This window comes from Pelodiscus sinensis, chromosome 19 (genome assembly GCF_049634645.1).
Source record: "Pelodiscus sinensis isolate JC-2024 chromosome 19, ASM4963464v1, whole genome shotgun sequence".
Classification (NCBI taxonomy): Eukaryota; Metazoa; Chordata; order Testudines; family Trionychidae; genus Pelodiscus; species Pelodiscus sinensis.
Window position 1 is genome coordinate 9,089,367 of NC_134729.1, and position 23,099 is coordinate 9,112,465.

Below are 23,099 nucleotides of genomic sequence, written 5' to 3' on the forward strand. Positions count from 1 at the left end.
AAGTGCTGTGGGAGTCCCCAGGGCTCCATGGCTTTGAAATACATTTCAAAGAAGGCACCTGCGTGCAGCCCAGGGTCAGTGGAACTTCCCGCTGGCCCTGGGCTGTACATAGAGTTCCGCATTCCTCCTCTGAAATGTACATTGACTAGTCAACTATTCAAAAGACTATCTGATAAGCAAATGCTTATCGGATAGTCGACAAGTCTTTAACATCCTTAGTCAAAACCCAAAATAACACACTTTGCAAGCAGTAAAAGTAGTAACAAGAAGCCCCCATGTATGTGTTGGGTCAGAAGATGAGAGGGAATGACTGTGTGTGTTTGTGAAAATGACAGACACACACAGTGTGTGAGAGTGACAGATTTGCATTGCCAAGCTCCTTCCACCCCCTTCGCTCTGTGTGGAGATGGGGTACAGGAATAGGAGGAGGAGGGAAACTTAGGGCGGCGAGGGGGCGCTGATGTCCATCTCCCTCGCACACCATGCACAGCAAGCAAGAGGCTCCCTGGGGGCAGCTCCAAGGCAGAGTAGAGTGCAGGAACAGCCTGACAGTGGAGGGAGGGGCAATTGAAGTGCTGGTGCTTGATAGCTTCCTGGCCAAACCAGTCAGGATCATTTGTCTGAGGCTCCAAAATCTACTGGTAGATTCCGATCTACTGGTTGGTAACCACGGCTGTATGTGCTTGTATACCTGTATGTGGTAACATTACTTTCCAAGGTTTTAGAGAGAAGGAGAGGAGCTCTGGGAAGAGGCCACTGCTTCTATTCCAACTGAGTAAGCACAGAACTGGCTGGGGTATGGCAAAGTTGTTTAAGAGTAGTGCTTTGTCTGACAGGTTCCTTTGGTGTTATATGAAAGCAGTTTTGGCGAATTAGAAAAACTTATATTTTGAGAGACTCATTTTGATGAGATAACAGTGGTGTATAATAGTGTCTGTTATTAATTTCTGTGTATGTCTCAAGTTTGAACTATGTTTCTCAGTGTTATATGTGAATTAGCAAAGAAGATACACGTAGGCAGATTTAAATGATTAGTGCTGAATAGTATGACTGAAACACTTCACAGAAATTGTTAGCTATGACTCATGATTTGCTTAAATTAGAAAAAGTTTGCAATTATATTTAATTTCCATGTTCGCTAATTCCTGTCTAAGATTGATATTTTCAGTATAGCTTATTGAAATATAAAGCTATTTTCATAAGCTAGAATGGGGTTCTCCTGTGGGTTGGGGCCCCATTTTAATGAGGTTGCCAAGGCTTGTGTTGACCCTGGGCCCCAGGAAGTCTAAAGCCAAAGTCCAAATCCCACTGCCCAGGGCTAATGGTACATTTCCCTCCCCCTCCCCCCACCCAGAGTAGAAGTCCTTGGGCCTCATCTTTGGCCACCTCACCCAGGGTATTTTGGGCTTAGTCTTCAGTCCTCCCCTCTTGGGGTCGTGTAGTAATTTTTGTTGTCAGAACATGGTCACAGTACAATGAAGTTGGATAATTGCTGTGCTAGAGCCTTATAAGGAGGGACTTAAGTCTGATAGTTAAGGTTTGTGCTCTTCATAGAAAGTGAAAGGATTTAGGAGGCAAAAGCAATTAAACATTAACGGTGTTGCTGTTAACAATGCCACACTAATTTGGCTTTCATTTATGAGAAACCAAGGAGGAGATGATTTCTGTTTACACTTTAATAAGACTACTCATACTGAGAGATTTTATTTCTTTCTGGGCTTTTTGCGGGGGAGAGGGGGGAACTTGCTCTAAAATGGACAAATACAATAGAAGGTATATCCAATCCTATAAGGAGACAGAAGAAAATGGCTAGGTATATTTGGGACAAGAGGGGCATTAGTAGACTGAATGACCCAGGACATACTTTTCAGCCTTAGAATCTAGGAATATGACTAGTCATTTGGCTGATACCTGCTACTGAACAAGCTCTTCTGTAACGGTTGCAGGCTATAAGAAGCGTACCCAATAATTCTCAGTAAATTTGAAGTATGCAGTTTATTTAGTGTGCATACTCATCTAGCCATGCACTGTATCTCCTGGTTTGTACTTAAGCAATATTTAGTTAGTAATGAAAACTGTCCCCTTTCAACTGTCCTGCAGTTAATGCTGTTTCATTTGCTTTACAGAGTGCCCAGTGAGGAATGCAATGGGATCAATAGCATGTCTGTGGAGAGTGGTCCTGGGACAAGACTGAGAAATTTACCAGTAATGGGGGATGGACTAGAAACTACACAAATGTCTACAACACAGGCACAGGCCCAACCCCAACAAGGCAATACTGTAGGCACTAACCCCCCACCACCAGAAACTTCCAACCCTAACAAGCCCAAGCGACAGACCAACCAACTGCAGTATCTGCTCAAAGTGGTGCTCAAGACACTATGGAAACATCAGTTTGCGTGGCCTTTTCATCATCCTGTGGATGCTGTCAAGCTAAACCTCCCTGTAAGTACAGATTGAGAAATTGCTGCTGCTTCTCAGATTGCACTTTGTGTCTGTGTAGATATGAAGTCCTTTGTATCTTGAATACTTTCTGCCTTCTGAAATCACTGAATCAGTGGTTTTGGCTGTGGGACAGGGAGGGGGACGCTCAGTGATTCAGCCAGCCTTCAAATTAAAGGGAGGGAGGGATATTTATAATTAAGAATAATACTCCTTTTCATTTACAAACAGAAAATACACTAGGAATAAATATTTTGAATAGTTCAGTATGTTAGGGTACTGCTGCCTCTCCTTTCCCCTAGTCCAGACTAGATAATTAAGAGCTCTCCACTCTTCCCTGCCACTCAGAATACTACATTGTATTCTGTGTAGTTCCTTGCTTGATCCTTGCTATTTTGTATTAGAACAGGCTTTGATAGAAGGAAAAATATGCCTGGCCTTAGTGGAGTGCTCATAGAGTTCACAGGCTTCCATCAGCTGTTTTCTTGTACCTCTTAGCGCTGTTTGGTAATATTCAGTTTTATAAGGGAATATTTTAATTGTAAACATAGTTAATTGGCTTACAACCATTGTGAAGCCTCTTTTGTGTCTCCATGGTCATTACTTCACTGTCTACACAAGTCCATGTTGAAAGACATGGGGGGGGAAAGAAGGGAATTGTAAAAAATATGCTATCTGTCTATAACGATAAAAAAAAGATGGGGGAGCTGTTGGGAGCTCTTTTGGAGAGAGCACCATGTGAATACTGCAGGAGAAATATACTACTGACCGCCTTACCAAGATGGGGTGATAGCAAAATGCTCAAAGAGAGTAGAGAGTTTGTTTAAAAAAAAAAAATCTCAGTAATAATATGGGATTTCCAGTATTGCCATATTGGTTGGATATATGTCACCTAAGGATGGTATGCAGAGATAAAGTTTTAGACATCATTCAGTTACTCCTCTTTGGAGCAGGGGAAAGGCAGTTCTCAGTTTAGCTCTTCCAGAGCACAGGAACTGATCCAACAGGTGACTGTAGTTGGACTGCTTGGTAATTGTAACCCTCATGTAATTAAATTTAACATACTTGGGAGCTGGGGAGGAAGTCTACCACAAGAGCATTTAACTTCAGAAAGGGGAACTACACATACATTAGGAAGCTAGCTAATAGATAAGGCTAACCAGGTATAAGAACATAAGAACGGCCATACTGGGTCAGACCAAAGGTCCATCTAGCCCAGTATCCTGTCTACCGACAGTGGCCAGCACCAGGTGCCCCAGAGAGGGTGGACCGAAGACAATGATGAAGCGATTTGTGTCCTGCCATCCCTCTCCAGCCTCTGACAAACAGAGGCCAAGGACACCATTTTATCCCCTGGCTAATAGCCTTTTATGGACCTAACCTCCATGAAATTATCTAGCTTCTCTTTAAACTCTGTTATAGTCCTAGCCTTCACAGCCTCCTCTGGCAAGGAGTTCCACAGGTTGACTACACGCTGTGTGAAGAACTTTCTTTTATTAGTTTTAAACCTGCTACCCATTAATTTCATTTGGTGTCCTCTAGTTCTTCTATTATGGGAACTAATAAATAACTTTTCTTTATCAGCCCTCTCCACACCACTCATGATTTTATAGCCCTCTATCATATCCCCCCTCAGTCTCTTTTCTAAACTGAAAAGTCCCAGTCACTTTAACCTCTCCTCATATGGGACCCGTTCCAAACCCCTAATCATTTTAGTTGCCCTTTTCTGAACCCTTTCCAAGGCCAAAATATCTTTTTTGAGGTGAGGAGACCACATCTGTACACAGTATTCAAGATGTGGGCATACCATAGTTTTATATAGGGGCAGTAAGATATTCTGGGTCTTATTTTCTATCCCTTTCCTAATAATTCCTAGCATCCTATTTGCCTTTTTGACCACCGCTGCACACTGTGTGGAAGTTTTTGGAGAACTGTCCATGATAACTCCAAGATCTCCCCACCTGCCCTTTAATCAGTCAACTGGTTATATCAGGGGCAGCAAGATGTGGGGGTGGGGAGGACAGGAGCTGGTATGTGGGGGAGCTGGCTTAAAAGCTGGCTCCCCCCCCCAGCACTATCTCTGTGGTGCCACTTCTCTCCCCCCTCCCCCCCCCGTGGCTTCTCTGCCCACAGGAGGCCCAGGCTTGCCATGAGCAGAGGCTGTTCAACATCCTGAAGACAGGGGCTGCTGCTAGAGAAACCAGTCTGTTTGGTTGAGCAGTTGTACACCACAAAGAGCTAGATCTGCTTACCATGATTGGCTATCAGCAAGTATCCATTTTTATGAGAGAGCCCAAAATTCTCTAATGACAAAACCCATGTTTTTCCATGATTAAAAGGAAAAATTGAATATTTTTCACTAGCTACAATTAAGGATGTCCTCATGTATTCAACTATACAATTAACCGATAAGCCTAGGCTTTTTGGTTAATCTTGTTGATTACACACATGTCCTTCCCTTGCTGCCTCTATCGGGCAGGGTGGGGGAAAGCAGAAGCTGGCTTAAAAGCCAGTTCCCCCAGCACTGGCCCCGTGGTGCTGCCTCCTCCCTCCCCTCTGTCTGCATTGGTCCACGCACCCTGTGGACAGAGGCTGCTCTGCATCCCACGGGGCTGCTTCTGTCTGTGGCAAGCCTGGGACCACTGCTTCTTTGTGGTATGCAGCTGCTCAACTGCAGACAGGGGCTAGTCTGTGGGATGCGGAACAGCCTCTGTCTGTGTAGAGTTTGGACCCCCCATGGACAGAGGCTGCTGTCACCCTGCGCTGCTGCCTCTGTATCAGAGGCAGCAGCGGGGCGGTAGGCAGCCAGTCTGCGCAAGGAGCTGGTTTTTAAACTGGCTCCCTCACGAACTGGCTACCCCTGCCACCTCCGATAGACAGGCAACAGCATAGGGTGGTAGGGGCTCCTCAGGAGTGGAGCTGGGAGTGCACTGGCTGCTGCCCCCAGAGACTGTTGAATAGTTATGTAAATGCTAAGATTTCATGTGGTTACACAGCTATTCAGTTACTTGATATCTAACATCCCTAGCTACAACACATATGTAGGTATCAGTTGAACACCATGTTTTATTAATATTTACAATTTTTAAGCTGACAGCCCAAGCCCCTCCACTTGGGGCTGTCAGTCTGAATTTTTGATTATCCAATCTGGCTCTGGTTCCAGTTAGATTGGATAATCCGGATTCCATGGTATATAACTTTTATTTTTTCACCATACATAAAAATACAGATTTTTCATTTTCTACAGAGAATCTTTACTTTTTTTTGGAAGTAAACAGATTTGTAGGATCTCTGGCAATCAGGAAAAAGCATTTAAAAAAAGTTGACATTTTAAAGGGTAAGAGCGGTGTCTTCCAATCTTGATGCTTGGACAGTGTCATTCACAAATATGACCAGAGGAATCACTGTTGGTCATTGTGTAACTGTTCTTAGAGGATTGCCAGGGCTGAGAGCTGCAACAGACAATTCTTTCCTGGATGTGTCTTTGCCTGGTAGTTCGTGTTCAGAGAATAACTAATTGAGATATTTGGGACTGGGAAGGAATTTTCCCCTGGTCAGAGTGGGAAAGAGTATAGGGTGGTCTTTGCCTTTCTGTGCAGCACGGGTCCCAGGTAACTTGCAGGTTTAAATGAGTGTAAATGGTGAATTTCTGTGTAACTTTTAAGTTTTTAAACAAATGATGGGCAACCTAGGCTAGTGAGGTGGACTGCATGAGTGGTCTCCTTCATCTCAGTGGTCCTCTTTCATTTCGTAACCAAGGGTGTGTCTAGACTACCTACTTTTGTCGACAAAAGTGGACTTTTGTCGACAAAACTATACCAGCGTCTACACTACCGCTGAGTTCTGTCGACATAATGTCGACAGAACTCAGCAGTTTTGTCGACGCTGGTATATCTCATTTTACGAGGCATAACACCTTCTGTCGACAGAACTCTGTCGACAGAAGGTGTTATTGCCTGTAACATTGCGTCCAGACTACGGAGTTCTGTCGACAAAGCAGCTTGCTTTGTCGACAGAACTCAATGTGTCTGGACGCTCTTTGTCGACGGAAGTTTTGTCGACAGTATCTGTCGACAAAACTTCCGTCGACAAAACGCGGTAGTCTAGACGTACCCTAAGACAGTCTCCTGGAATAGGGTAGTTTTGCTAACTATGCTTATTTACCTGGAATTTGTGGGGTGTCCTGATTGAATTGTAGCAGCACTTTGATTGGATGCAGAGAAAGCACTAGGCTCTTACAATCAGTGTTGTGTGCAATCAGCATGCACTTCACTTCATGTGTCCTTGCTTTATATAAGCATCACTTTAGTAATATTGGTAGGAAAAAACCTCTCTGGACAGAAACCATTGGAATCTGCCAACCCTGTGGGCAATGGTACACACAATGTCTCGTGAGTCACACACACTCTGTTGGTGTATAGGTTGCCTGCCACTGCTTTAAACCATGATTTGAGGACTTCAGTCACTCAGCCAGAGGTTCAGGGTCTATTTCAGGAATGGTTAGGTGAGGTTCTGTGGCCTGCACTGTGTGGAGGGAGGGGCAGTTGAAGAGTCAGCACTTCCTAGCTTCCTGGCCAGTCCAGTCAGGATCACCTGTCAGAGGCTCCAGGATCTACTAGTAGATCCCAATCTACTGGTTGGTGACCACTGGACTAGAGGATCCCTTTTAACTTTCAGGTCTTTGACATAAGCCATGCAGCGTCTATATACTTCCAACCTCTGTAGATTGAGTATGGCTCAGTGCCATTTAGGAAGGTGGTTTTACTGCGTCACCATAATTGGGCACTAACATTGGCCAGAAACCCATTTTATGTCCAAATAGATCATAGAGAATCATAGAATCATAGGGCTGGAAGAGACCTCAGGAGGTCAATTGAGTCCAGCCCCCTGCCCAAAGCAGGACCAGCCCCAACTAAATCATCCCAGCCAGGGCTTTGTCAAGCCAATGACTTAAAAACCTCTCGGGATGGAGAATCCACCACCTCCCTAGGTGTATTCCATTCCAGTGCTTCACCACCATCCTAGTGAAATAGTTTTTCCTAATATCCTACTTAGATCTTCCCAACTGTAACTTGATCAACCCAAGATGACTTACATCACCCTAAATATGTAGCCTAAGTTATTGTGAAGTGATTTGTGCTGACTGAGGCAAGAATTCTTTATGATAGGTAGGAATTCTGATAATATTGTTCTCATGTGAAAGCTTATAGTTTTCATATAAAAGCTCCAGGGGTTTATTTAGAGCTGACACACAGGAGGGCTACACAAACCTACACTCAGTCTTGTGTGGGCCAATTAAATTCAGCATATTTCCTTGTGTATACTAAAATGATGAAATATGATAACAAAACACTAATGAATCATCCGTTAGCATATTTTGTTGAAACAGGTCACTGGCCTTATGAAATGCTCTGAAGGACCATGAGTTGGGCACCCCGGGTCAGAGTAATTCATAAAGTTCAGTGATACCAAGTAAGAGGCACATAAAAGCTTATCAAAGCTTTGCATTTGTAGGGGTCTAAAATCCTGTTTAAAATGTTAACCAGTTAAGCTACATGTTTAATTGGTTAAACGGCCTGTTGCACTATGGGCGGGGGGGCTGCTTCAGCTAGGCCAGGTGCCAGTTAACCGGTTACCCATTTACATTTTTGTCCTATTGTAATACCTGTAAATATGCACTTTGTGTACCAGTTTTGGGTTTTTTTCCAGCTTCCAAACTGGTAGTTTTTTCTTTAATCTCCACAGGATTATTATAAAATTATTAAAACTCCTATGGACATGGGAACAATAAGGAAACGCTTGGAGAATAACTACTACTGGAATGCTCAAGAATGTATCCAGGACTTCAATACAATGTTTACAAATTGTTACATCTACAATAAGGTACATGACTTTATGAATTTGGACCTCCCAAGAGAATGTCCTGTAATCATTGCACCACTTAAGAACTGCATGTGGTTGGGTAGTTCTTTGGATCCATTTGTATTCTTACTTTGGCACTAGAAGATTTCCCCTTTGCATAGTGTGCCATTTCACAGAAGGAATATCAAGGAATTGGAAAAGATTCAGAGAGCAGCAATGATAATAAAAGGATCTCTCGAGTGTCAGGGAGTGGGATATTTATAATTGAGACTAGATTGGGCAAATAATAGATTTATGCTTCTAAAAGTGAAGTGGGGGACATGGCCAAGTTGTAAAATTTTGAAGTAGCGAGAAGATGAAGATCACCAAACATTGGACAAGGTAACAGAGCAAGGAAGCAATGAACTGGATTGAGGGGGACTCTTAATGTGAGTTATTAACTTGTAGTTTCTACGGGCAGCAAAGAAGTTCAATGACCCACATAAGATTTTTCTGATTTGTGTAAAGATGTGGTATGATCCTCCTCACTACGCTATACTTTCCTTCCTCCTTTCCCCTCATCATTGGCACCAAGACTTCATGCCTTCTCTCCTTTTTCAGCTGAAGTTCCTTGTCCCCTCTTGTCTTCTAACTCCTCTCACATCTGCTCTCGCCCATCTCCACTTTTATCCTCTCTCATCACATTAATTTTCCCTCACAATACAAGCATGTTTAGGCCTCAGACCATGCTCTAGTGTTTCTTCCTGTCTTCATTCCCAAACCCATTGAACTTTTTATCTGCAACAGCTGTTTGGAGTTTTTCTTGCAGTTCTGTTCTTGATCTTCCAATTGGCTTCTGCCCTCTGCACTTCATTGAAGTTTCTAATGACCTTCCGCTGGGCAAAACTCAGTTTCTGTGCTCCATCTTTTCTTCCTTGACCCCTTGGCAACTTCCGACACCATCAACCATTCCTTAAGTCTTGACATTTTGCCCTTCATTGGCTTTTCATGGTTCTCTTTTCCTCTCACATTGCTTGTTCAGTGTTTCTTCTGTTACTGTCTCTCAAGACTTCATTTTAAGGCTTTCTCTCTTTTTCTCCCTCAGTGTTCTCTGGGCATTCTATATGCAAACATGGTTTAGCTACAGTCATTATGCTCTTGACTCACAGACATACTCTCCACTGATATACTATCTCCTTTTATCCAGTCTAGTATCTCAACTTGTTTTTCTTACATCTTTGTGGAATTCCAGTCATCTTAGCCTTAAGAAGGCTAAAACTCAGTTCTTGATTTTTTTTCTCCTTTTTGAGCCCTCTACTCCCCCCCCCTTTTTTTTATTGCCATAAAAGAAAACACCCTCCTCCCAGTTTTTGCTGCATGCCAGTCACAATCTTCTTTAAACAGCTCTATGCTTTTGTCCATAATGAGTGGGTAAAATTCTGTGATTAAAATTCAAAGAGAGGCTGCCATATTGGCATTCAGGTTCCCCCTTAACACACATACCTGCTATGGCTTTTTCAAAATGCAGCCTGCTTATCATAACATTGTAAACTGACAAATTGGGATTATTCCGCTACCTTCCCCCCTCATCCCACTACTTTCCTCTAGGCCAGTCCCACAAGGCAGGGGCAGGGGAGGGCTGGCCACCCCACCCAGCTCCTACTCTCTCCCAGTTCTGCTCTGGTCCAGCCCCACATGTCCTCTGCCTGGCCTCATCCCCAGTCTTGGCGGCTGGCTGTGGCTCCATTCCCAATCTGGGGCCAAGACTCGGAGCAATCCAAAGAGTGTAGCTGCACCTGGCCATGGACCCAGATGCTGTCCCCCATTGCAGCCTGGCTGTAGCTCTACTTGTCCTAGCTGCAGCCCCAGACATTTCCAACCCTTTATCGCTGTTTATTTTTCACTCTCCTCCACTCCTCCCTTCCCTACTTCTGGTCCCAGTTAAGTAGGGGCAGGGAGTGTGATAAGGGTGGTTAAAACCCTCAAAAGTTTGAGGACTACTGTAGTAGAATGCAAGATAGGATGAGTGGTTGAGGTGCATGGTGTCTGTATTGAAATGGTTCTGTTGCATTTTGTACCTTGGTTATGACTAAACTCTATATTAAAGGGTGAAAAAGATGGAGCTAAATCCTAAATGTGACTTTTTATTTAGGTAACAATCTCATGAAAACCTTTCTTTGAAAGTGTGTGCTTGCCTAATTTATTTTATCTATGTATTATTAATCCAGCCAGGGGATGACATAGTCTTAATGGCAGAAGCTCTAGAAAAGCTTTTTCTGCAGAAAATCTCTGAAATGACTGAAGAAGAAACTGAAATTGTAATAGTCCAGGCAAAAGGAAGAGGACGTGGGAGAAAGGAAGCAGGTAAAGTACTTGATTGCCCATTCTTGAGTTCATTCCTTGTTTAGGTATATTCACTACTGCTCACTGGTTGCGGGGTCCCTGCAATTTGCATAAAATAGCAACAGATTAACAGCTATCCTCATGTAATACTCAAATTGCAAATCCCAACATAAAATGCTTAATCTTAATTCCAGTTATTTAACTACATTGGACATCTGAGCCGTGTTTCTCTTGACAGCAAATGACATGGGCCACGTTTTAGAACTCCCCTGACCATGTCTGGCTTTTGGATAACCCTGCTTATGCAGTAAAACCATGTAATACGTACACATTGTAACTATCACAAGCAAATGGTTCTCTCTATTTTTCAGAAAAGTTCGAAAGATGAGAACTATAGGAGTAAAATCTTACTACTGTCCGTTTGTAATTTACTATCATTTTGAAAGACCGTAAAAGTAATTTACTGTAGCCAGACAAGCAGAATATGCAGTAGTATACCATTTTCTTGAGTTTTGTGTACTATCATGTAATAGCTAATTTTTGTCATTGCAAAATAGCCGTTTCTACTGTAATTAATAACTGAAGGGAAACTGATTCTCAGAAGTTTGAATGATTGCTCATATCGATGCCAGTTAGGTGTGTGTGCGTGCCACGTGTGCAGTTGTTGGAAATTAATTCCCTCCACAACACCTGTGAAGTCTGCTGTGGAGCCCACTGAAGTGGGGCCTTTATGGCACACAGTGTGACCATGCCAATCTGGCTCCTCCACATTTCCTTCTTGCTGTTAGTGACAGTCATTGGAACTTTGGTGGCTTGCTTAGCAAGCTCTTCTTTGTTTCCTTTACCCGGGAAGGGAAACCTTTTTGAGTCAAGGGCCGCGCACAAGTGAGAAGCAAAGTGAGAAGCCCCTGACTCAGCAGGGGAAAGACAGTAGGAGGGTCCAGGCTAGTAGATTGTGTGCTCCAGCCCTGTGGGGTTCTCGCCCCTGCCCTAGCCTTTCAGTTAGTGTAGTTTAGCATTAGTTGTATCTCTGTTAGCTATTGGGAGTGGGGATTTCCCCTCCACTTCAACCAAGTATCTTCCCATGGAGATGTGGGGCATCTCTGAGTCCCAAAGGCTCAGGCACTCCAGGGTCTACAGTAAGCCTATGCCAGCTGTTGACACCCATGATACTTGTCTAAAGTGTCTGAGGGAAGTGCCCTAAGAGAACAAGTGCAGGATTTGTAAAAGATTTCACCCTAGAACAAAAAAGGAGCAGGACTTCCATTTAAATCAGCTCCTTATGGAGGCTGCTGTGAGATTATAATCCACCTTGCTGTGTCAAGACCCAGCACTGAGTTTGTTGGTGCTCAGCTCTCCAGCATCTGTGGCAGAAGCAGCACTATGGAAGAACTCTGGGTGCAGAGACAGATAGCCCCAGTGGGAACTGTCTGGAACCAGCCCCATTCTCTGGCGCCATAGAAGGAGAATTGGAGGCCAGCGAGGAGCAGATGTCTGACTCCAAGACCCATCTTTTCGGAGCCAGCCAATGCAGTATGTCCCAGGGAGGAGCACCCAGTGTCAATGTCTTTGAAGCTGGCAGAGAACTTCAGCCCTGAAACGTTGTACTCAGACTTTATTTAATGGAACTTCTGCTGCTGTATCTTATTACACATTTATTTGAAGTTTACATCATAACTGGTCAAATCCATCTTTAGGCATGCATTTAGGCTGTCTTCTGTCAATCCTATGGTAGGGAACCGGGGATGTGGGAATGCAGGAGTCTGTATTGGGATGTATGAGGGGCTCAGGGCAGGGGGTTCAGGTGTATGACGGGCTCAGCGCACAGTGTTGTGGGGGGGGGGGTGCAGGAGTGTTATGGCAGGAGACTGGGAATGTGGGGATGCAGGAAACTAGAGATATGGGGGTGCGGAAGACTGGGGATGTGGGGGTGCATATGTTTGGGGATGTGGGGGTATGAGGAGTTCAGGGCAGGTATGTGAGGGGGGGTACAGGAGTGTTATGACACTGCGGCCAGATGAGGGCTGGGCCCTAATTGGGAGATTATTTAAAAAATGAAGCTTGGCCAACAAAGTAAAATATTATGTCCAACACACATCTTTATTTATGGCAGGAGTGGGGAATCTTTTTGGGGTCGGGGCCACACAAGTGAGAAGTGGGGGAAAAAAGCCCTAACCCTCACTGTGGCCCTCAACTGAAACACCTTGCTGCCCTGGTGCTCCAGTCCCATGGTGCAGGGAGAACTGAAGTTCAAGGCCTCCGGACAGATTTATTCTTCTAGGGTTCCAGGGTTAGTGGATTTTTGTCGTGTTTCCTCCCCCCCCCCCTCCCCCCCACACACACACACTCTGGGATGGAGCCAAAAATGAGGGGTTAAATGTGCAGGACAGGGCTGCCAGTGAGTGGGATAGGGATGGGAGTGCAGGATCTAGGTGGGAGGTAGGGTGCAGGAGCTGGCTGCGAGTAGGGTGTGTGGCCAAGGAGGAGGGTACAGGAACAGGCTGGGAGCAGGGTGTCTGCCCAGAAGAGAGGGGGCAGGAACAAGGGGGAAGGTGCAGGAGCAAGCTGGGGGCAGGGTATCTGGCCAGGAGGAGGGTACAGGAGCAGGCTGGGGATAGGAGCAAGGGAAGGTACAGGAGCAGGCTGGGGGCAGGATATCTGGCCATGGGGAAGGGGCAGGAGCAGGCTGGGGGTGCAGGGTCTCGGTGGGGGAGGATGAATGAGGAGGGTGGGGATGCAGGGTCTGGGCACGTGGAGGTGGGGGGGGGCACTTACTTGCTTTCGCACCTTGTTGCAGACACCATGTAACACGGCCTCCTGCTGCTTGCATTCTTCAGATCCTGGCCAATGGGAGCAAATGGGAAGCCCCCAGGAAGTGTGTCTTCATCGAGTGGTGTCCCTGTGTGTCACTCAAGTCTCGGTGTGTCCTCGCATCACTGATCAGAGGTTTTTGGGGAGCAGTGCCCCTCGTGCTGCGCCTGTGCACTCAGTGCCTTGCACTCCTGCCTTTCATTGAGTGCGCAAGTGGCGCAAGCCCCCTTAGTTGCTTTTCTACTGTCCTCAGCTGAAGATGGAGTCAGAGCAATGCTCTTCTTTTCTGACAGGAAAACAAAACAAATAGCATAGGTAGCTTAGTAATACTTCATAGTTTAGTCAGGTAATGATAGTTTCAATGTTTACCTGAAGGGGGGTAAAAAAACCCAAACCCTCTGCCTGGGCTTTTTCTTTCAGCATGCCGGGCTCTCGTGGCTTTAAGAAATGTGACTCATGCCATGACTCAGTGCCTATTTCGGACGGACACGCGTCCTGTGTTAAATGTCTTGGAGAGACTCATGCAGCACATAAGTGACCGCATTGTCAAAATATGACAGCCAGGGCCAGAAAAGACCCCGAAATGCCATCCCTGCTCGGCCTGAACCCGAACATGCTCTGGCACCGGAGCATAAGAAAACATTGTGCAAGACGCATCATTTACAGAAATCCCCTCATCTGGGTACACTTCTGAGACCAGGAGCCTGTTCACTACGCTGACTACGGTAGCAGGCAGTGGAGTAGATTTTCATTGTGCCACTCATCTCCATCAGGATCAGTGGCTTCCTGGCATTCATATCAGGATCATTCCTTACAATAACATCTCCCGTGGCCTAACCAGCTGTGGATGTATCCTCCACAACAATTTAAGCCTCAGTGGCCTCCTTGGGAACATGTGTATCGATTGTATCGATGAGGTTCAAGACAAACAATATAAATTACTTACAGTACTACAACCCATGGCATCCTCAAAGATAGCCTTACCCATTAACGAATCTATCTTGGAACCATCACAAGTTCTTTGGCAAATTCCAGCCCCATCCCCCTAACAAATTGCAGGATGGATAGAAAATATTTAATCCCAGCAAAAGGCATGGACTTCCTCTTCGCACATCCCCAACCAAACTCGCTAATCATAGAGTCGGTTAATCAGAACTCCAAACACCCAAGTCTACACCGCAAGACAAGAAACATGGCAAAAACTGCCCTCCAGGCTGCAGTGGATGTTGCTGACACAGCTGCCAGGGCTCCAGCTACAGCAGTTGTAATGTGTAGGGCCTCATGGCTACAATCATCAGGGGACCCAAAAGAATTACAGTCTAAAATGGAGGACCTCTTCCTTTGATATAAACTAGCTGTTCGCCACAAAGAGAGATGAAGTCCTACACTCAATGAAGGACCCTTGTGCCATACTCTGGAGACGTATACCCACACCAAACAAAAGATGCAAATACACCCCCTACCAAAGGCCATGGGGCTATAACTACTACAGACAACAGCAGAGGCCATATGACAACAGGCTCAAGCAGCGCTCCAACAGAAGGAGGACTCAGCAGAACCAGTCCTCTAACTCCCAGTTGACTTCACACAAGTAGCAAATTTGAAGTCTTGGTCGGGGGACTGAGTGGCCACTCCACAGATCCAGCGCATCCAAATGTCACCTTCCATCATTTCCTGAGACCCTTTTACCAAGAATGGGCCCACGTGACTTCAGACAAGTGGGTCCTCGAAATTATCAAATCGGACTACAAAATCCTCTTCACATCCACACCCCCTACCCTGTTCCTCTTCAGGGACCCATCTCATGAGCCACTACTACAAGCAGAAGTACAAAAGCTACTCACCCTAGGGGCAATAGAACTGGTTCTCACAGAATATCGGAGAAGTGGGTTCTATTCCAATTATTTCCTAACAGCCAAGAAAACGGGGCTGGAGGCCAGTCTTGGATCTCAGGAAACTCAACAAGTTCATCCTCAACACAAAATTCAGAATGGTGACCCCTGCAAACTATCATAACCATAATGGACAGAGGGGACTGGTTCTCAGCCCTTGACCTTCAGGATGCATATTTTCATGTTACCATTCATCCTGCTCACAGGAGATTTCTCAGATTCTTTGTAGGTCAAGACCATTACTAATACTGAATCCTCCCTCTTGGTCTTTCTGTGGCCCCTCGAGTATTCTTGAAGATGTTAGCGGTGGTCACAGCTTTTCTCAGAAGATAAAATGTCATCATCTTCCCCTACTTCAATGACTGTTTAATCAAGGAATCCACACGTCAACAAACTATAGCTATGACAACCACTACCAGAGAATACTTTCCCCAACATGGCCGACTTATCAATATACACAAATCCATCATACAGCCCACACAAAAGATAGAATTTATTGGAGCACTTCTAGATTCAGTGACAGCAAGAGCCTACCTGCCATCACAAAGATTCAAGGCGTTATGACCTCCCTTATTTGGGAGGTCAAGCATACTCCCTTTTCCTCAGCCTGCATGTACCTCCAATTACTGGGGCATATGGCAGCTACAACCTTTGTAGTCCTATTTGTGAGGCTACACATGCGCCGTATGCAGCATTGGCTCGCAATGATCATTTGTTCGCATTGATTCCAAACCGACACAGCCTTGCGAGGTGCCTCACACTTCCTCTGCCAGTTCTACAGTCTCTCGACTGGTGGACTTCAACCAACCAACCAGCCTACTTGCTGGCATATCCTTCCACCGCCCAGATCCGTCTGGCATCTGGCAGCCAGCTCAAAAGGTCCTTCAGGGGTCATGAAAGGTCTCTCAGGGCAGATGTGACCTTTGGACATCATCTGCAGGTGGGGATTTCCTTTCCTGTATCTGCCTGTGACTTGCAGCAACAGGAAGTGTCCTCAATTCTGCTCCCTTCTCAACCACAGCCCATGGGGATGTTCTTCTAGTTCCCTGGCTCCAAGTCCTCCTGTACACCTTCCTTCTATTCCCATTGATTCACAAGCTGGCCCTCAAGGTTAGGGAGTTCAGGGCCTTCCTGATTCTGATAGCACCAGCCTGGCCTTGTCAGCACTGAGTCTTGGCCCTGTTCAACCTGGACCAGCCCATAGCTCTCCCATTGTACCCAGATAATGCAGGACTTCGGCAGGTTTCATTGTCCAAATCTCCAGTCCTTGCACCTCATGGCCTGGAAGCTCTATGGCTAACTGCCTTGGAGAATAGTGATAGAGATGCAGCCATATTAGTCTGGTCTAGCTGAAACAAAAGATAGGACTATGCAGCGCTTTAAAGACTAACAAAATGGTTTATTAGGTGATGAGCTTTCGTGGGCCAGACCCACTTGGAGAAACAATGCTTGAAGCACGTTCAGAGGGTCCTGCTGGGTAATCGAAAGCCCTCCACTAGGGCAACATACCTAGCAAAGTGGAAGTGCTGTGGGTAGCCCAAAGGAACTTTTCCCCTATGGACTTGCCTATCTTGGCTATTTTTGACTAGCTTCTGGACCCTTGGATTCAGGGTCTGGCTACCTCCTTGGTCAGGGTTTACCTCACAGCTATTGGCCTTCCACTCAGGTTCCCAGGGAAAGTCGATTCTTGCTGACCACATGCTCCACCAGTTTCTGAAGCAGCTGGACAGGTTATACTCGCATGTGTGTCAACCCCTTCTGTCATGGGACCTTAAGCTGATGGCACCTCCCATTGAGCTTATGGCAATGTGTTCTCTCTTACACCTTTCTTGGAAGGTATCCTATCTGGTGGCTATTACTTTTGCCAGGCTGGTGTCCAGGCTCTGAGCTTTGACTTCGGATCCACCTTACACTGTTGTCTTTAAGGATAAAGTTAGGCTTCACCTACACTCTGTGGGTATTTGTTTGTTTGTTTGTTTGCCAAAGGTGGTGTCCCAGTTTCATGTCAGTCAGGATATGTTTTTGCCTGTGTTTTATCCCAAACCTCACAAGTCTGGAACAGAGCAGAGCAAGTCTGGACAGAGATGTTAGACATGCCTTGGCTTTTTATTTGTATAGGACAAAACTTTTCTATAAGTCCCCCTAGCTGTTTATTTTGATAAGTGACAGAATGAAGGGTCTGCCAATATCAGTCCATCTTATCTCATCCTGATCACATCCTGTATTAGGGCCTGTTATGATCTGGCTCATTTATCAACTTACCCTATTACAGCCCACTCCTCTAGGGCCCAGGCCTCGTCTGCCACCTTTGTGGCACAGATGCCTATTCTAGACATTTGCAGCGTGGCCACCTGGTCTTCGTTGCATACTTCCGCGAACCATTATGCCATAGCACAGCAGGCCAAAGATGACAAGGCTGTTGGTAGAGTGGTGTTGCAGTTTGTTTCCAGGTAGTCTCTGATCCCACCTCCTTGAGTTTGGCTTGGGTTAGGGGATTCCAAAGCCTATTTGATGGGTGCTGTTAGGGAATAAACCATCCCATGACTGTGCATCCGGTGCACACATACCTCACTGGAATGGTTACGAGCAACGCATCTCTCAGGACAACAGTTACAAGAATGCGAGTAACCATTTTATACTTGCATGTTTGGTAACACCTACCTAAGCCTTCAAGAGTATTAAGGTTTAGATTTTGCATGGCCCTAATGCAAAACACATCTGAAAATAGGAGCAACAAGCAGAATAATGAACTTGAAGTAGTCTTTGCACACAAATAGCATCCGTATTGGTTACAGCTTTTAATTTTGTTGGAATCTGTCTACTGGTTTTTCAAGATAGTGTATATACAATTTATTTTTATTGCATTTTGTAATAATCTGCTGCCATTTTAAAGGGTAGGCTTGCTATCTTTAAGATGAAATACTCTTCAGGGAAGGTAAATTCCACACTTTTGTGCAGACAGCTTACCAAAGGCCTATGCCATATTTAATTACCACCTGTCAGGGGGTACGCCCCTGTCTGGGGTTTCGGCCCCCTCCTACCGGGCCTATACAGTACCCAAAGTCCCAACGTAAAAGTCCAGGCCCCTCTGTCAGGGCATATATGGTAACCAAAGTCCCAACGTAAAAGTCCAGGCCCCTCTGTCAGGGCATATATGGTAACCAAAGTCCCAACGTAAAAATCCAGGCCCCTCTATTAGGGCATATACGGTACTAGAGGCCTAACCGCTCTGAGAAGCCTCCCCTGGCCCGGGGTTTGTTTATCCAGGGAAGGGAAAACGGGTGGTAGGGGGACCCAGGCCCTCCCTCTCCACCGGGTCCCAGCCCAGGGCCCTTTAGGCAGGGCCTATGGCTCCTGCCCGCTCGGCGGGGAATCCGGCCGATACACGCCGAGCCAAACTTTATATCCTTTGCCCTGGGCTGCTTCCTACCACGCCCTGGTTCCCCTGGGGCCCAGTCGCCTCTGAGGCAATACCTGCTGGGGTTGTGGGCACGCTCCTGCTGCCCTGGGTCAGCGGCTACTTTCTCCATGTCAGGGTCCGGCATGGGCGGTGACTCTGGTCCCAGCTGCTGCAGGAACACTGGCCCGGCCTGGTCTCCTCCCTCAGCCTGTGGCCTTCTTGACTGCAGGGCTCCTTCTGCCTTTATACCCGGCCGCTTCTGGGAGCATGCCCAGCAGGGTCGGACGGGTGGGGCTTCCTCCGCCAGTTGGGCCTGGGTTATCCCCTGTTCGTCAGTGCGGGGCCTGTCCGCCCCGTCACACCACCCATGCTCTATTTTGAGGGCTACATTGTTGCAATGGTTTTGTGTGGATCTTTGCTCACAGTCAACCTGTGGAACTCCTTGCCAGAGGATGTTGTAAAGACTTGGACTTCAACGGAGTTCAAAAAAGAGCTAGATATGCACATGGAGGTTAGGTCCATCAGTGGCTATTAGCCAGATGAGTAGGAATGGTAGCCTCCGTTTGTCTGGAAATGGACGACTAGAGAGGGATCATTTGAGGATTACTTATTATGCTCTTTCCCTCTGGGGCATCAGGATTGGCCACTGTTGGCAAACAGGATATTAGGCTAGATGGACCTTTGGTCTGACCCGTTATGGTTATTATGTTTGCAAGGTGGAGTTTCAGTATGAATGCTGTAGATTTTATTTAAAGGTAAATTCCAGCACACTGAAGGCTATTTAAAATGACAAATCAGTAAAACTATCCATGTAAACTTAAGTTCAATATTTTTGTTGCACTTACATCTCAAGCCTATACATTTTTAATAATTAGGTTGGTTTGTTTGCTTGCTTGCTTGCTTGCTTGCTTGTTTTTTGAAGCTTGGTTAATAGATTCAGAGACTCTAAGGCCAGAAGGGATCATTGTGATCTAGGACTGACCTCCTGTATATCATAGGTCATAGGAGTTCCTACATCAATTTATGTTTGAATAAGATCAATACAAAATTGGTTTAAAAATTTCCAGAGATGAAGACTCCACAACAATCCTTGGTAAATTGCTCCAGTGCTTAAATTCCCTCACTACCAAAAATTTGCGCCATAGTTCTCGTGTGGGTAGCTTCAGCTTTCAGCCACTGGACCTTGTAGTTTTTTTTGCTAGTTAAATAGCCCTCTCACACTTCCATTTTCCATGTAGGTACTTAAAAGATTGTGATCAAATCACTATGTAACTTTCTCTTAATTAAATAGATTGAGCTCTTTGAGCCTTTATATAATTCTTACGGCTGTCCTCTGAAGCCTCTCCTATTTTTCAATGCCCTGAATTATGGACACCAGAACTGGATATAGTATTCTAAATAACAGTTGCAGTGAATTCTGAAGTAATATAATAATATACTTCTAAATTTAAAAAAAAAGTTAGTTTGACAAGATCTCTTCATATGAATAATTTCTAATTGGCATTACTCTCCTTTAATTCTTTATTAATCAGGTCCTATAGCAGCTGCTCCATTATTTTGCCCAAGATCAGTGTCAGTCAGAGAGGCCTATAGTTATTTGAGTCATCCAGTGTTTCTAAATACTGGCATATTACCTTGCTTGCTTTCTTCTCTAACTTGTCCAGTCTTCCAAGACTTATTGAAAATCGCGTTGAGTGTAACACGCTCCTCAGCCTATTTTTTTAAAACATGTGAAGGCAAGTTACTCATACCTGCTGATTTAAAAGTGTCTTGGCTACAGTAGTTGATGTTCCTTAGTTACTGTTGGAATGGAAAGTGTTTCATCATCATCTTATGTTGTGAATACATCTGGTTCTTTGCCAAAAGTAAACCAGAAATGACATTTGTGCCATATTATTGGCAACTCCTACCATTTCCATCTAGAAATGGACTACAGTATATTCCCTGTATACATTGGGGTTGCATTGTTGAAAAGAGAGGTGGATACCAAAACAGTGTATATTGGGGAATTTTTTCCCATAAGAAATAGTGAAATAAGATGGGATACCTTAATAACTTTGCCATAATCACCTATGACAATGCTCTTTTTGCCTAAACAAAGTGGCTGCGTCTAGTGGCTTTTGCAGAAAAACTTGCCAGCTGTCTACACTGGCTGCTTGAATTTCTGCAAGAACACTGATGATCTCATGTAAGATTGTCAGTGTTCTTGCGGAAATGCTGTGCTGCTCCCGTTTGGGCAAAAGCCCTCTTGGGTATATGCTTTTGCACAAGAGGGCCAGTGTAGACGACACAGTATTGTTTTGCGCAAAAAAGCCCCAATCGCAAAAATGGCGATCGGGGCTTTCTTGCTCAAATCCGTGTCTAGATTGGCGCGGATGCTTTTCCGCAAAAAGTGCTTTTGCGGAAAAGCATCCATGCCAATCTAGATGCTCTTTTCCGCAAATGCTTTTAACAGAAAAACTTTTCCGTTAAAAGCATTTGCAGAAAATCATGCCAGTCAAGACGTAGCCTGTATGTTTTTACAATGACAAATTATACAGTACACATAAAACATTGAATAAAATAATGTAGAATCCTAACACTGTTCAGACATACAGGCAGTCCCCGACTTACGCGGATCCGACTTATGTCGGATCCGCTCTTACGAACGGGGCTTTCTCGCCCCGGAGATCGAGGTAGTGGATTGCTACCTGCGAGCTCCAGGGCGAGAAAGCCCCGTTCGTAAGCTGCTCCGGTGCCCCTGGTCTGCTGGAGCAAAGCCTCAGAAGCGCGGGAACCGCTGCTGCTGCCGCTTGAGACCCGGTGCCTGTGGTCTGCTGGGGACGGTCCCCAGCAGACCACAGGCACCGGGACTGAAGCCGCAGCCGCGGGGGGGAGGGGGAGTCCCGCGCCTCTGAGACTTTGCCAGAGCAAAGCCTCAGAGGCGCGGCACCCTGCTGCCGCTGCTGCTCTGCTCCCCGTGTCCCTGGTCTGCTGGGGGGGGGGGCGGATAGTGTCCCCCCCCCAGCAGACCAGGCTTTTGTTTTGGACCCTGGAGCAGAGCAGCTGGGGCGCAGCGGATTGGTCCTGCAGCACCCGCTCTGGGCACTACTGGACCAACCCGGCAGCACCCCAGCTGCTCTGCCCCAGGTCCTGATTCAGCCGCTGCTGGTCAGTTTCAGCAGTGGGTGAATCAGGACGCCTGGGGCAGAGCAGCTGGGGTGCTGCTGGGTTGGTCCAGTAGCGCCGAGGGGTGCTACTGGAGCAACCCAGCAGCACCCCAGCTGCTCTGCCCCAGGCGTCCCCAAGTCAGCTGCTGCTGAAACTGACCAGCGCTGACTACAGGAAGCCCGAGGCAGAGTTGCTCTGCCCCAGGCTTCCTGGAATCAGCGCTCATCAGTTTCAGCAGCAGCTGACTTGGGGAAGCTTGGGGTTCTTAAGTTGAATCTGTATGTAAGTCAGAACTGGCGGTCAGTTTCAGCAGCGGCTGAATCTGGACGCCAGTTCCGACTTACATACAGATTCAACTTAAGAACAAACCTACAGTCCCTATCTTGTACGTAACCCGGGGACTGCCTGTATAGCACTTTTTAATACAGTGAATACAGAACAGTTCTTCTTCAGTGGTCCCCTTGGTTGGTCCACTTAGATGCTTCAGCCCTGCTGTGCACATAGCCTGGTAAGTTTAATCAGCCGTCGCAGGTTCAGTTAAGCCAAATGTAGGTAGGGAGTGGCGGCTGGCTTTTCCGTAGCTGGCATTTTGGTTGCAGAAGTCTTAAACTATATCAATGTCTGCTCTCCTGCATTAATTTTTGAATGACCGATCTCCCTGTAGCAAGTCACTGCATAATTGAGAACCCTGGAGATTTTGGCAAACAGTTCATGAAATAATCACTGCTCTTTCTTATTAGTCATTTCACCCAGCAATCCAAAGAAACAGGAGAGACCCTTTCTTATCAGACTCCTGGCTTCCTGCTCTATCCACCTGTTTTGTTAGTCTTTAAAGTGCTACCAGACTCTTGTTTTTTAAGTTTTTACATTATCACTGTCATCCTTGCTTTCTTGTTGGTCCAGCTCAGTTTCACATTGTCAGTTGCTCAGTGTGAGATCTCACACTGAGCAACAGTGTGCAATTGCAACAGCTCCTGTACATTCTCCTGTACAAAGCATCCATCCTTTCTCAATTTGACTACAGGCAGTCCCCGGGTTACATGGATCCGACTTACATCGGATCCCTACTTACAAATGGGGTGAGGCAACCCTGCACTAGCTGCTTCCCCCCAGCAGACCAGGGAGACGCGGAGCGGCTTTTCTCAGCAGACACCTCAGCTTGAGAATAAAGGACTAAGGGAAGTGAGGTGTGGGAGAATAAAACTGAGCTCTGGAGAAAT

General features: G+C 45.9%; 1 protein-coding gene across 11 annotated transcripts in view; it reads left to right on the top strand.

The window, feature by feature from the left end:
- The window catches only part of BRD4 (bromodomain containing 4), a 217,541-nt gene that overhangs the window by 102,633 nt on the left and 91,809 nt on the right, over positions 1-23,099 (top strand). For 10 of the 11 annotated variants that reach the window (XM_075902152.1, XM_075902151.1, XM_075902155.1 and 7 more), the window contains 3 exons: positions 2,127-2,445; positions 8,188-8,325; positions 10,512-10,647. In XM_075902152.1, coding sequence (XP_075758267.1) covers positions 2,161-2,445; positions 8,188-8,325; positions 10,512-10,647 — 559 coding nt within the window. In that variant the 5' untranslated portion in view covers positions 2,127-2,160. Of the gene's footprint in view, positions 1-2,126; positions 2,446-8,187; positions 8,326-10,511; positions 10,648-23,099 lie in introns of those variants that run through there. The other variant, XM_075902158.1, reaches the window with a different exon arrangement.